At 45.6% G+C, this 14,872-nt stretch overlaps 1 protein-coding gene across 2 annotated transcripts in view; it reads left to right on the top strand.

Moving 5' to 3' along the window:
- Positions 1-12,535: 12,535 nt before the first annotated feature.
- The window catches only part of FGD4 (FYVE, RhoGEF and PH domain containing 4), a 252,204-nt gene continuing 249,867 nt past the window's right edge, over positions 12,536-14,872 (top strand). For both annotated transcript variants that reach the window (XR_008670350.1, XM_031000938.2), the window contains exon 1: positions 12,536-13,100. Coding sequence is in view for 1 of the 2 variants with exons in the window: in XM_031000938.2 (XP_030856798.2) it covers positions 12,854-13,100 (247 nt within the window). In the remaining variant the exon portion in view is untranslated. The remainder of the gene's footprint in view (positions 13,101-14,872) is intronic.

Raw genomic sequence — 14,872 nt, 5'->3', positions numbered from 1 at the left:
AAAGTCAGGTGAAAGACTATAAATAGTAGGATAGATGTATGTTTCATATCCCAAGATGGGCTTGTCTATCAAATTTGCTAGTCCCAGTGCAAAATGAAAATGCGGGGCTCCTTGATCAAAAAATAAGAATTTCAAGACAGTGATAGCAATGCATTAGGCCAAACATGAGGTCCTTCTAAGCACAGGGCCTTGTTTGACTGCAGGGATCCACAGGCCATGAAGCCAGCCATGCCCCAGAATATGCTGAAATAATGATTCAGGATCTCAACACTGAATGTAGCTATTCAGAAACTGGGCTTTGGTGACCAGGCGCTGTGGCTCATGCCTGTAATCCCAGCACTTTGGGAGGCTGAAGCAGGTGGATCACGAGGTCAGGAGTTTGAGACCAGCCTGACCAACATGGTGAAACCCCGTCTCTACTAAAAATACAAAAATTAGCCAGACTTGGTGGTGTGCGCCTGTAATCCCAGCTACTCAGGAGGTTGAGGCAAGAGAATGGCTTGAAACCAGGAAGCAGAAGTTGCAGAGAGCTGAGATTGTGCCACTGTGCTCCAGCCTGGGCGACAGAGTGAGACACTGTCTCAAAAAAAAAAAAAAAAAAAGTTATAAAAAAAAAGAAACTGGGCTTTGTTTTCAACAAAATATATTTCTAAGTTTCTGTGCTTGGAAGGAAAAATACTAATGTGTTTATGTCCTGGGGAAAAATATTTAATGCTAATATATCAATGAGTTCTAAAGTTGAATGTTGCAATACTTCCTTATTCCAATGTAGCCATAACATGTCAACTCAAAATTTCTAAACAACTCTGACGTGTATCAGGTCATACTAAGATTATAAAAATCTTTAAATCTTTAAAAAAGCAACAGTAGACATTTTAATTAGTGTATATTAAAGTAAAACTAATTTAAGAACCCTACTGATACTTTCATAGTTTGATGTCCTTTGAAGTTGTAAAATATTAATAATGTCAGTCAAATGTCACAGGAAGATTTGCCTAACTGAAAAGAGCTATTAGTCCAAGATTAATCAGTGATTCATATCAACCTTTATTCCAAATAAATCAAAAAAGAAATTACTTACCTAATTGAAATCCATTTATTTTGAATATACGGGTGCTCATGTGTAGTAAACCACCCTATATGTAAAAAAAGGATAATATAAAAATATATAGTAAGTGTTTCTTGTTTTGGATAAAGTAACAGTGGAAACCAATAGAAATGGTTATCTGTAAAAGAGCAGAGGGTATGATAAAAGGGTGGAAGCCAGACTCTTTCAGTGCACGAATGCCTTTCTTACATATTGTTTTCAGCCATGTAAATAAATGATTTATCCAAAGGAAAAAAATTAAGATAACGTGGGCTCTCAAAAATTTCACAATGAAGCCATAAATAAAAGCACAAAATCGGCCGGGTGCGGTGGCTCACGCCTGTAATCCCAGCACGTTGGGAGGCCGAGGCGGGCAGATCACGAGGTCAAGAGATCGAGACCATCCTGGCTAATGCGGTGAAACCCCTTCTCTACTAAAAATAAATACAAAAAAAATTAGCCGGGCATGGTGGTGGGTGCCTGTAGCCCCAGCTACTCCGGAGGCTGACGCAGGAGAATGGCGTGAACCCGAGAGCTGGAGCTTGCAGTTAGCCGAGATCGTGCCACGGCACTCCAGCCTGGGCGACAGAGCGAGACTCCATCTCAAAACAAACAAACAAACAACAAGTGCACAAAATCTAGATGAGTATTTGTTCCATAGCAGACTATGTCAGCAGAACTATTTTTAAAAGCACAAAATTTTATTCAAATTCTAACCCTGGCACGCACTTACTAGCTCTGTCACTTTAGAAAGGTTCTTACCCTCTCCAAGCTTAAGTGGTCTTGTTTTTCAAACAAGGATTAAAAAATGCCTACTTGGGCTGGGCACAGTGGCTCATGCCTGTAATCCCAGCACTTTGGGACGCCACGGCGGCTGGATCACCCGACATCGGGGGAAAAAATGCCGGCTGGGTGGATCACTTGAGGTCAGGAGTTTGAGACCAGCCTGGCCAACATGGTGAAACCCCGGCTCTAAATCAGCCAGGTGTGGTGGCCGTGGTTGTAATCCCCAGCTATTTGGGAGACTGAGAGAGGGAGAATTGCTTGAACCTGGGAGGTGGAGGTTGCAGTGAGCCAAGATAGTGCCACTGCACTCCAATCTGGGGAACAGAGCAAAACCCAGCAAAACAAACAAACAAACAAACAAAAACAGCCTACTTGGCAAGGTTATTGCAAAGATTAAATGAAATAACATATATAACACCTTTCAACCAGTGTTTAGTCTTTAGTAGCTATTATTACTATTAAGAGTTTCGCTCTTGTTGCCCAGGCTGCAGTGTAATGGGCGATCTCGGCTCACAGCAACCTCCACTTCTCGTGTTCAAGCAATTCTTCTGCCTCAGCCTCCCAAGTAGCTGGGATTACAGGCATGCACCATTACACCTAGCCAATTTTTTGTATTTTTAGTAGAGACGGGGTTTTACCATGTTAGCCAGGCTGGTCTCTTAACTCCTGACCTCAAGTGATCCACCCACCTCGGCCTCCCAAAGTGTTGGGATTACAGGTGTGAGCCACCGGTGCCCAGCCGATACTACTGTTTTTTGTGTCTCTTTCCATCCATGGTACATATATGATAGTAACTTCCAAAAGGTATGAACCTTCGTTTTCTTCCCTAATGCATCTTAAACGCCTAGAGTAGAATCTGGCACAAAATAAGTTCTCAATAGTTGGTGAATTGCCAGGCGCGGTGGCTCACGCCTGTAATCCTAGCTCTTTGGGAGACCGAGGCGGGCAGACCACGAGGCCAGGCGATTGAGACCATCCTGGCTAACACGGTGAAACCCCGTCTCTACTAAAAGTACAAAAAATTAGCCATGCGTGGTGGCCGGCGCCTGTAGCCCCAGCTACTCGGGAGGCTGAGGCAGAATGGCGTGAACCCCGGAGGCGGAGCTTGCAGTGAGCCGAGATCGTGCCACTGCACTCCCGCCTGGGTGACAGAGACTCTCCATCTCAAAAAAAAAAAAAAAAAAAGTTGCTGAATTAACGCATGTATAAGTGAATGAATGAATTTCACACATGTCAATATATAGGACTCCAATTATCTAGGTACTGTTATTAAAAATAATATTAGTGGCTGGGTGCAGTGGCTCACAACTGTAATCCCAGCACTTTGGGAGCCTGAGGTGGGCAGATCACCTGAGGTCCTGAAAAAAAAAGCAGCTGGGCGTGGTGGCGTGCAACCGTAATCCCAGCTACTCGGGGAGGCTGAAACAAGTGAATCACTTGAACCCGGGGCGGGGGTTGCAGTGAGCCGGGATCGCACCACTGCACTCCAGCCTTGGCAACAGATGGAGACTCTGTCTCAAATAAACGAACAAAAAAGAGTTGCATGATAATTATATAACTATCATAGTATTGTATCCGGAATTGTTGGGTTCTTGGTCTTGAAGCCGTGGACCCTCACAGTGAATATTACAGTTCTTACAGACTGTGTGTCCGGAGTCTTTTCTTTCCTATGTTCAGATGTGTCTGGAGTTTATTCTTTCTGGTGGGTTTGTAGCCCCCCTGGCTCCCAGAGTGAAGCTACAGACCTTCCAGGTGAATGTTACAGCTTAAACACAGCAGCAGACCCAAAGACTGAGCAGCAGTAAGATTTATTGCAAATAGCAAAACAACAAAACCTCTACTACCTAAAAGTGGACCGAGCCGATTGCTGCTACTAGCGGGTGGCCTGCTTTTATTCCTTTATTTGGCCCCACCCACATCCTGTTGATTGGTCCATTTTACAGAGAGCCGATTGGTCCGCTTTACAGAGCGCTGATTGGTCCGTTTTGACAGAGTGCTGATTGGTGCGTTTACAAACCTTTAGGCAGACACTGAGTGCTGATTGGTGCATTTACAATCCTTTAGCTAGACAGAAAAGTTCTCAAGTCCCCACCCCACCCAGAAGCCCAGCCATCTTCACCTCCCAATGGCACTCACCGCTGCGGGACTTTGCGGCACGTAGCCCGGGCACTCCGGCAGCCCAGAGGGAACTCGTCCCCCCGGATCAAGCCCAGCAGGCGCCAGCCGGCCGCGCCGAGTGTGGGGCTTGCCGAGCCCGCGCTCACCTGGAACCCGCGCCGACCCGCGAGCGCCGCGCGCACCCCTGGCTCTTGCCAGCGCCTCTTTCTTCGCACTTCCGCGAGAGCAGAGGGAGCCGGCTCAGGCCTCGGCCAGCCCCAGAGAGGGGCCCTCATAGCGCAGTGGCGGGCTGAAGGGGCTCCTCGAGTGCGGCCAGAGCGGACGCCGAGGCGGAGGAGGCGCCGAGAGCGATCAAGGGCTGCTAGCACGTTGTCATCTCTCAGTATGTTAGATTATGAAACTGTAAGGTAAAAATAAAAAGAACAGCGAAAAAAGATTGTGTCAGATTGGGGTAGGGAGAAAGTAAAACAGATTATTAAATGGGGTGATCAGGTCGGGCCTCATCACAAAGATGAAATAAGAAGAAAAATCTCTCTTTTCACATCATGGTTGCTTCAGTTTTAAGAAATATTAAGTAATCTATATTCAATTTTTTTTTTCAATTTTTGTAGAACTAATTGTCCATCTAAAAATATCAGACCAGGTGCAGTGGCTCACGCTTATAATCCCAGCACTTTGGGAGGCCAAGGCAGGAGGATCAATTTGAGGTCAGGAGTTTGAGACCACCATAGGCAATATAATGAGTCCTCATCTCTATTAAAAAATTAGCCAAGCATGATGGTACGTGCTGGTAGTCCCAGCTACAGAATCTGAGGTGTGAGGACTGCTTGACCCCAGGAGTTTAATGCCACAGTTAGCTTTGATCACGCCACTGTACTCCAGCCTGGGTGACAGAGGGAGACTGTCTCAAAAAAATAAAAATAAATATCAAACAACAATTAACATTAAGTAATAGCATTTTCAAAAACTATTATTTTAAAATTGTGTAATAGGCATAACCATTACGAAATATGCATATATATATATATATATATATATTTTTTTTTTTTTTAAGAGACGGGGTTGGCTGGGCATGGTGGCTCATGCCTGTAATCTCAGCACTTTGGGAGGCTGAGGCGGGCGGATCACGAGGTCAGGAGATCAAGAGCATCCTGGCCAACATGGTGAAACCCCGTCTCTACCAAAAATACAAAAATAGCTGGGCGTGGTGGCGTGCCCCTGTAGTCCCAGCTACTCAGGAGACTGAGGCAGGAGAATCGTTTGAACTCGGGAGGTGGAGGTTGCACTGAGCGGGGATCACGCTACTGCACTCCAGCCTGGGCGCCAGAGCAAGACTCCTCTGTCACACACACACACAAAAAGAGAGACAGGGTCTTGCTGTGTTGCCCAAGCTGGACTTGAACGCCTGGGCTCAAGGAGTCCTCCTGCCTCAGCCTCCCAAGTAGCTAAGACTGCAGGTGTGCACCATCGTGCCCAGCTAATATGCATATATTTTATTTCATGACAGTGTTTCTTTAAAATCCCAATATTTATTTTACAAGTAGATATCATGCCTTCTTGAAGCTTTGGTATTTGTCCACTTAGGTTTCTCCTTTAAATATTTGTATCAAATAATTTAACTCAACTGCCTTATTGATAACTGTAACTCCTTTTCTTTTTTTTGAGATGGAGTCTCGCTCTGTCGCTCAGGCTGGAGTGCAATGGCGAGATCTCAGCTCACTGCAACCCCCACTTCCCGGGTTCAAGCCGTTGACCTGCCTCAGCCTCCCTAGTAGCTGGGATTAATGCCCGGCTAATTTTTTTTGTGTTTAGTAGAGACAGGGTTTCTGCATGTTGGTCAGGCTGGTCTCAAACTCACGACCTCAGGTGACCCACCTGCCTTGGCCTCCCACAGTGCTGAGATTACAGGCATGAGCCACCGCGCCTGGCCCTTTCTTTTTTTTTTTCCCTTTTTTTGAGACAGAGTCTCATTCTGTCACCCAGGCTGCATGCAGTGCAGTGGCGTGATCTCGGCTCACTGCAATCTCCACCTCCCTGGTTCAAGCAATTACCCTCCCTCAGCCTCCCAAGTAGCTTGGATTACAGGCGCACGCCATCACGTCTGGCTAATTTTTTGTGTTTTTAGTAGGTACGGGGTTTCACCATTGTTGGCCAGAGTGGTCTCGAACTCCTAACTTCAGGCGATCCACCCACCTTGGCCTCCCAAAGTGTTGGGATTACAGGCATTAGCCACCTCACCCAGCCAACTGTCAATTCTAATGACCTTGTAATTGACTGTATAAATAATCCTTGAGATAAGTCATAATGTTATTTTTCAACATATAGTCAGAAACTAGGCTATTTTTTCTTCTAGTCCTTAATTCTAACTCTTCTCCTTGAATGACCCTTTCATCCAGATTTTCTATAAAATTAAGGGCAACTTTTAAATATTTTCTCATAAACTTCCTAATACAAAAGTAAGAACTATTATTACATTGATAGTTGGGTGCAGTGGCTCATGCCTGTGATCCCAGCACTTTGGGAGGCCGAGGCAGGAGGATTGCTTGAGGCCAAAAGTTCAAGACCAACCAGGCCAACATAGCAAAAACCTTTCTCTAAAAATTAAAAATAAAAAGAAGTATTATTTCCCTGGGCGCAGTGGCTCATGTCTGTAATCCTGGCACCTTGGGAGGCTGAGGTGGGCGGATCACCTGAGGTCAGGAGTTCGAGACCAGCCTGGCCAACATGGTGAAACCCCGTCTCCACTAAAAATACAAAAAAATTAGCTGGGCGTGGTGGTGGGTACCTGTAATGCCAGCAACTTGGGAGGCTGAGGCAGGAGACTTGCTTGAACCTGGGAGGTGGAGGTTTCAGTGAGCTGAGATCACACTATTGCACTCCAGCCAGCCTGGGCAACAAGACTGAGACTCCATCTCAAAAAAAAAAAAAAAAAAAAAAAAGAAGTATTATTACATTGCTAAGCTTTGCATTAGTTTTTTTTTTTTTGTCAATGTTACCATTTTTCTTAGGTTTATATAGATTCAAACTTCAAAGTTGGCTATTTCAGTAGAATTAACAGCAATTAGTATATATTTAAAAGTCAGCCTTTTCTTTATTCACATGAATAGTTGTCCTAATTCTCGGTTACTTTATTAGAAAATAAAGGCCATGGTACTAAATATGTTTATGTAATATGGAAAGGGCATCATCACATTCTATACCTAGGTAAGTACTAGGAGTACTTAACAAATATCAAACAGCTGGGCACGGTGGCTCACACCTGTAATCCCAGCACTTTGGGAGGCCGAGGCTGGCGGATCACTTGAGGTCAAGAGTTCAAGACCAGCCTGGCCAATATGGTGAAACCCCGCCTCTATTAAAAATACAAAAATTAGCCAGGCATGGTGGCGGGTGCCTGTAATCCCAGCTACTTGGGAGGCTGAGGCAGGGAGAACTGCTTGAACCTGGGAGGCAGAAGTTGCAGTCAGCTGAGATCCTACCACTGGACTCCAGACAGAGTAAGATTCCGTCTCAAAAAACAAAAATAGGCTGGGCGCAGTGGCTCACGCCTGTAATCCCAACACTTTGGGAGGCCAAGGCAGGCGGATCACGAGGTCAGGAGGTCGAGACCATTCTGGCTAACATGGTGAAACCCCATCTCTACTAAAAATACAAAAAATTATCCGGGCGTGGTGGTGGGCGCCTGTAGTCCCAGCTACTCGGGAAGCTGAGGCAGGAGAATGGCATGAACCCGGGAGGCGGAGCTTGCAGTGAGCTGAGATCGCACCACTGCACTCCAGCCTGGGCGACAGAGCAAGACTCCATCTCAAAATAAATAAATAAATAAATAAAAACAAAACAAAATCAAAGATGAGAATAAAACCTAATTGGTGAAAATCTTACCTATTAAAAGTCTATTCAGTTATTTGTTGTGAAGAGCTCTTTTTTCTTTTTGCATCAGTGGAATCTAAAAAATTTCTTTATGATCAACTGAGCAAAATTATACCAACTATCAAACATAAAACACTGGAATATGAGATGAAGTAATGGCATTCTCCTGGCACTTGCAACCCTATACTGAAATAAACCCATGCTTCTAAAGCAGTTCCATTAATTTAGGATGTAAAATTCAATATAATATAGTTAAAATATGTTCTAGAATGCATCTGATAAAGTTTGAAAACAGACTTAGAGAGCCTGTGACAGTGTGTATTTTCAGATGGAAAAACTGTGCCTAAGGTGTTGGACAAATTATTCAAGAACTGATTGTGTTCTTAAAGATCCCCTAGATCAGCAAATACCCAGGGTGATAATTGGCTAAGTGATAATCACACCAATTAGGCTGTAGAGGCAGTGTCAGATTTTTAGTTCAAGATCCTATTAACAGCTGAGCCTACTCATTATACTTCTCACTGGCAGAGGTTCTCTGTGTCCTTGGACAGGATTTGCATCTCTGCCTCACAGACAGGAAGTTTGGGAGACATCTGCTCAGTTGAGGATAAAAACTTTAATTTCACCTGGAATAAATTAGCTTATTTTTCTTCAGATTGGCCACAGATACAGGTCTGCCAATCCCATTCATTTATTTCTCAAATCTTTGCTTCTCTTTTTCTAGTAATAAAGCAATATATATTTATTGTAGCCAGTTTGAAAGATATGGAAAAGTAGAAAGGAAGCAATACAATTCACCCATAATCTCTCTCAATGAAAACTGCTGTTAACATTTTGGTGACTTTACTTGAATCATACTGAATATACAATTTTAAATCCTGTTTTTCACCTTTTAACATTTATGGTGAATATTTTTGTAGGTTATTAAAAGTTTGCAAATACAATATTTTTAAGGTTGACATAATATTCTATAGGATGAATAAATTATACTTTTTAAAAAACAAAATACTTTCCTATTCCTATATTGGCTATTTAAGTTGCTTCAAGATTTTTACTGTTGTAAATAATGATGAGCCACTTCCTCCCTCTCACCCAGGACAAAAAAAGAAAAAATATATATAATGATGCCATTAAAATCTTTCTTTCTTTCCCCTGTAGAGAAGAGGAGTCATGTTCTTGCCTGGGATAGTCTCGAACTCCTGGACTCAAGAAATCCTCCCACCTGAGCCTCCTAAAGCATTGGGATTACAGTCATTAGCCACCGTGCCCAGGTTTTTTTTTTTTTTTTTTTTAAGGCTAGTTATTGAAAGCAGTGGGAGTGGAGAAGAAACAAATCTGCAACTGGTTGTGATCAGTCTGCTGTAAACATCACTGCATTCAGACCAGCCTCATGAACAACGTTTTTGATTTGCAATTTGGAGACTTAAAAATGAGGAGACTGTTTTCTCTCAACAAATTGAAAACTATTACCATGAAAATGTTTATACCTTTTTAAAAAATATTTTTGATTGCCAATATTCTCACTAAAATGTTTATCATATATCTATTTGTGTCTACTTTGAAAACAAACTATTTGAAATACTGCATAAATAATATCACTTCAGGTTTATCTCTTTTATCAGTTTGTCTCTTTTTCGTGGAAAATTTCAGAGTATTCTGTTAATTCTTTTTTTTTTTTTTCAATTTATTTATTTGAGACAAGGTCTCACTTTTTTGCCCAGGCTGGAGTGCAGTGGCACAATCATGGCTCTCTGCATTCTCAACTTCTGGGGCTCAACTGTTTCTCCTACCTCAGCCTCCCAAGTAGCTGGGACTACAAGTGCATGCCATCATGCCCGGCTAATAAAAAAAAAAACAAAATTGGCCTGGCGCAGTGGCTCACGCCTGTAATCCCAGCACTTTGGGAGGCGGAGGCGGGTGGATCACGAGGTCAGGAGTTCAAGACCAGCCTGACCAACATGGTGAAACCCTGCCTCTACTAAAAATACAAAAATTAGCCAGGCATGGTGGCACACGCCTGTAATCCCAGCTACTCGGGAGGCTGAGGCAGGAGAATTGCTTGAACCCGGGAGGCAGAGGTTGCAGTGAGCCAAGGTCATGCCATTGCATTATTTTTTTTTTTTGTAGAGACAGGATTTCACTATGTTGCCCAGGCTGGTCTCAAACTCCTGTGCTCAAGTGATCCTAGTGCCTCAGCTACCCAAAGTGCTGGGATTACAGGCATGAGCCACTGTGCCCAGCCTCTGCTGAATTCTAATCATGCAGAGCTGTGTGGGCTACTGCAAATGCCTAGTAGATGTGTGAGCCTTGTATAAAGCAATAGTGTCATTAGAGAAAGATGTAAATTTAGAATTATAGATTGGCACAATAGTCTTATAGCCTCAGTGTGTCACCTTCTGTTGATCTTATCATGGTATGTACAAAAGTATAATATGGCCGGGCGTGATGGCTCACACCTGTAATCCCAGCACTTTGGGAGGCCGAGGTGGGCGGGTCACCTGAGGTCAGGAGTTCGAGATCAGCCTGGCCAACATGGTGAAAACCCCATTTCTACTAAAAATACAAAAATTAGCTGGGTGTGGTGGCAGGTTCCTGTAATCCAGCTACTCGGGAGGCTGAGGCAGGAGAATCCCTTGAATCCGGGAGGAGGAGGTTGCAGTGAGCCGAGATCGCGCCATTGCGCTCCAGCCTGGGCAACGAGCAAAACTCTGTCTCAAAAAAAAAAAGAAAAAGGTTGCTCTAAGCCACCGTGCTACTATAGTATTGTTGATTTCAACACCATCTTTTTATTGAGGCAAATAAACTAAGTTAGAAATTTGCATTTATAGTTAATTTATGTATATGGAGGCAAAACTTTCTGCTTTAATTTATATTTGAAACTACTTGTTTAAATTACTTTTGATACTATATGGCACAGTAGATAACAGTGCCGCTGTCAGAAAGAGAATAAATCCTAAGAGAGCAAAAGCTCCTTTTAATAAAGGTCTGAATGGCTGCATAAAACATTAGAGGGCTAGTTCCTTCTCTTTGGGAGTACGTTTATTTGGGTAGCAGCCAGGGAGACTGAAACAGTTGAACTGCCCTTCACAAAGGCTGAGAAAGATTGAATTACCATTACACTTCAGGGGGCTGGAGATGGTACCTGGGTGAATGACCATGTGAAGAAAGGCGGGGTGGCTTCCAAGATGGAAGTGATGGCTGGGGAACTTGGCTTGAGCTGGGATACTTGTAATGGTGGCTTTTTGCCTCCTATCTGTGTGATTTTTGGGACACAGCCTCTTTGTTATTAGAATAGTGAATTTTCAAATGCAGATAAGCAAGTCAATTTAAAATGTATTTTTTTGGTCAGGCACTGTGGCTCACGGCTGTAATCCCAGCTCTTTGGGAGGCCAAGGTGGGAGGAATGCTTGAGCCCAGGGACTGGAGACCAGTCTGGTCGACATAGGAAAACCTCATCTCCACTAAGAATGAATGAATGAATGAATGAATGAATGAATAAATAAATAAATAAATAAATAAATAAATAAATAAATGAATACTACTACTAATTAGCTGAGTGTGGTGGCATGGGCCTGTAGTTCCAGCTAGTGGTGGGGCTGAGGCAGTAAGATCCCTTGAGCCCAGGAGGTCGAGGCTGCAGTGAGTTGATAGGGCCACTGCACTCCAGCTTGGATCAGGGTGTGACCCGGTATCTAAAAAACAAACAAAAAAGCATTTCTTCAAGTTAGTATTTAGCTGGTGTTAAAAACGAAAACATGATAATTTAAAAGGACTCTAGGCTGGGCACAGTGACTCAAGCCTGTAACCCAGAGCTTTGGGAGTCCAAGGCAGTAGGATTGCTCGAGCCCAAGAGTTAGAGACCAGCCTGGGCAACATAGCGAGGCCTCATCTCTACAAAAACTACAAAAATTAGCCAGCAGTAGTGGCGCGCCCCTGTTGTCCCAGCTACTCAGGAGGCTGAGGCAGGAGAATCGCTTGAGACCAGAAGGTCGAGGCTGCAGTGAGCTATGATCACACCACTGCACTGCAGCCTTGGTGACAGAGCGAGACCCTGTCTCAAAACAAACAAACAAAAGGACTGTAAAGTGCATTCCTAATGAAGTCCTGAATGGAGGGTCTGCTGCTCTTCTGGAAACCTTTGGATTGTTAACCTCTACCCCTCTTTTATTTCCACACCTCTTATTTCATTTTCTGTCCCGATACTCCTGGCAAGATGTTTGGTTCAGTGGAGTAAGGACAGACTTCGGTGCGGAGACTCCAGCTCTGCAGTGCTATGTGCCCCCACTGTAGGTTCAGCACCTTGGTTTCCTTATCTGAAATACTTATTCGGTAGTTTTAGGACATAAGATCAAGAGTTCGGCACAACGGCTTGAGACACATACGCGACCCTCAGAGTGCGGGTCTGCGAGAACGCAAGCACCCTGGACATGGTCCAGAGTAGCTGGACTTCTTCCCGAGTGCACTGCGTGGCCAGCAGGTGAGCGCGGGCCCCGCCTCGCAGCACCCCAGGTGTGCGGCCGCAGGTGCGCGCCCGCGCGGCTCCCCTCGGCCAAAGGGCGAGGCAGTGGCGCGGCCGGGAGGGGCCGGCCACAGCGAACCCGCTCCGACTCCGGGGCCGCGCCCAGGGCGCTCCGCTGGGCACAGCAAGTTCTTGGCTGCTTCCCCGGCCGGAGGAGGAGGAGGCGGAGGCGGCGGCGGCGGCGCCAACAGGCTGAACCCTCTGCGCTCTCCTTCTCCCGCCCTTGGGGGCCTGCTGGCGATTGGCTCCAGAGAGGAAGGGGTGGAGGCAGCCCCGGCCTGGCAGCTGCGGTAGCGGCTTTGAGTGAGTGCGGGAGCTGCAGCTACCGAGGCGCTGCGGCTGCCGCAGGAGGAGTCGCAGCGAAACTCGCCGCGACGCCGGGAGGGAGTGTCCCGGGAAGGAGAGGGAGAGGAGGCACTCGCTAAGGAGACGCCGCAGTAGAGGGCGCCTCCGGAGTCGCGCCGAACCTGGGCATGCAGGCGACGCCCCCCAGGGGCCGCTCGCGGCTGGACGGGAGCGGGAGGAGTCGGGGAGCGGCGGTCGAGCCCGGCAGGATGGGCGACGAGGGCGGCTCCAACTTCAGGCGGGTGGCGATCCGGCGGAAGTCCAACCCCTCCTACCTGCCGCCCGGGGTGCCCCGGCCCTGGAGCAGGCCCGCGTCGCACCTGGGACGTGTAGGGACCGCTGCCTTCAAGGGCCAGGTGCCCTCAGGAGCCACAGGTAGGCGCCTCGGGGCGCGGGGGAAGGGTGGCCCCGGCGCGTAGGTGCGGGTGAGGGGCGCTTCCAGCGCCCTGCAGGTGCGCCCTCTCGTCCCCCGCTGCGGAGGTAACTGGTTCGGGAGATTCGTTGTGGAAGGCTGCGTTCGGCCACCCACTCCCTTAGCTATGCTGTCCCTTCCCCCAGAGGACCTTGGGCAGGAACCCGCCTACCGCCGAGCTTGCCCTGGAGGTCACTTCTCAGAAAATTCAGAAAGTAAAGGTAGAATTCTTTTTTTCTCTCTAACTTTTGTTAGGATTTGAAAAGACCAGTTTTCTAGCTACTGAAGCTTAAGCTGCTTCGCTAAATTCCTGCTTTGGGCAGCCGTGGTGGAGGCCTAAAACGGTGAAGCGGAGGCTGGTGTCCGCCCAGGTCTGACAACCTAGGTGTGGTGAGCAACCTTCTTAGTGCCTGGATTTTCTTAAAGGGACGTTTGACTCCCAGGCTGACTGTGAAAAGCGGCAAGGAAAGCTGTTCCTAACATCAGAAAACGGAATCATTATTGCTGTTTTCATGTTAATAGGTTCAGATGTCAGTAATGCGGTGTTTTGATTTCTGAATTCTCATTGAATCTTAAAGAAGTCCTCAAGGTGATCTATTCAAGGCGATCTGTTCAAGGCCATGTAATCTCCCTTGTCTTGAAAATGTGTTCTCTTCTCCCCAGGCGAGTTTGAAACTAGGGATTTCTTTTTTCTTGGATTTGCAAAACTTCTTTAAAATCCCCTCCCCTCCTTTATGCCAGAGATGTCTGGTATGTAGACCAGCTTACGAGGCAAAACCTCATTTGAGCAGCAGAAATACAAATAATTCTAATTACTTTCACGCATTTCATTCTGATTAAGCAAATATGACGATTTAAATATGATAAATATTAGAGCTTTTAAATGTTCCCTTTTAGTCCTGGTTCTGAACTTGTAGTAGGCATAGAGCAGAAAAACATGATGAATTAAAAAGATATAACTACAGTAGATAAGGGCAGAAATTGTGAGGTGAGAAAATATGTAAACAAGTAACTGAATTACAGTGCCTTCGGTCTTCATTTCCTTGTCTTCAAAATGAGGACACTAGCGAAACAGTTTCTGAACTCTCTTCCAGTCTTAGGTGTGATTCACTCAAATTAATGGGAGGGTGTTTTCTTCCTTATCAAATGAAAATGATTTGCTTTGGATCGAAGGTATTTATTTAATGGGTTTTCAAGTTATTTAATGTACAGAATTTGTTAATCATCAACTGTTTTCAGTTGGAGAATAGTGGGCACCAAATTCCTTATTTTTGTGAGACGGAGTCTCACTCTGTCGCCCAAGCTGGAGTGCAGTGGCATGAACTCAGCTCACTGCAACCTCTGCCTCCCGGGTTCAAGCGATTCTCCTGCCTCAGCCTCCCAAGTAGCTGGGATTGCAAGCATGCGCCACCACGCCCAACTAATTTTTCTGTTTTTAGTAGATACGGGGGTTTCACCATGTTGCCCAGGCTGGTCTCGAACTCCTGATCTCAAGTGATCCGCCCGCCTCAGCCTCCCAAAGTGCTGGGATTACAGATGTGAGCCACCACATCCGGCCTCAAATTCTTTATTCTATCATTTTACTTAAAATCACCTGGCTAAATTACAAACCCGTTGAGTAGGGGAAAAGAGGAAGTGCCCTCTTAGCAGTAAGGGTAAAAAGGAGTTGTGGCAGTCTACAAATCATTTCTGTAAGGTGGCTCTGCTTTTTCTCTTTTCTATTCTTTTTTTTTTT

This window comes from Gorilla gorilla, chromosome 10, assembly GCF_029281585.2.
Source record: "Gorilla gorilla gorilla isolate KB3781 chromosome 10, NHGRI_mGorGor1-v2.1_pri, whole genome shotgun sequence".
NCBI lineage: Eukaryota > Metazoa > Chordata > Mammalia > Primates > Hominidae > Gorilla > Gorilla gorilla.
The sequence above is the reverse complement of the archived record's forward strand: the minus strand, read 5'-3'. Positions and strand labels throughout refer to the sequence as shown.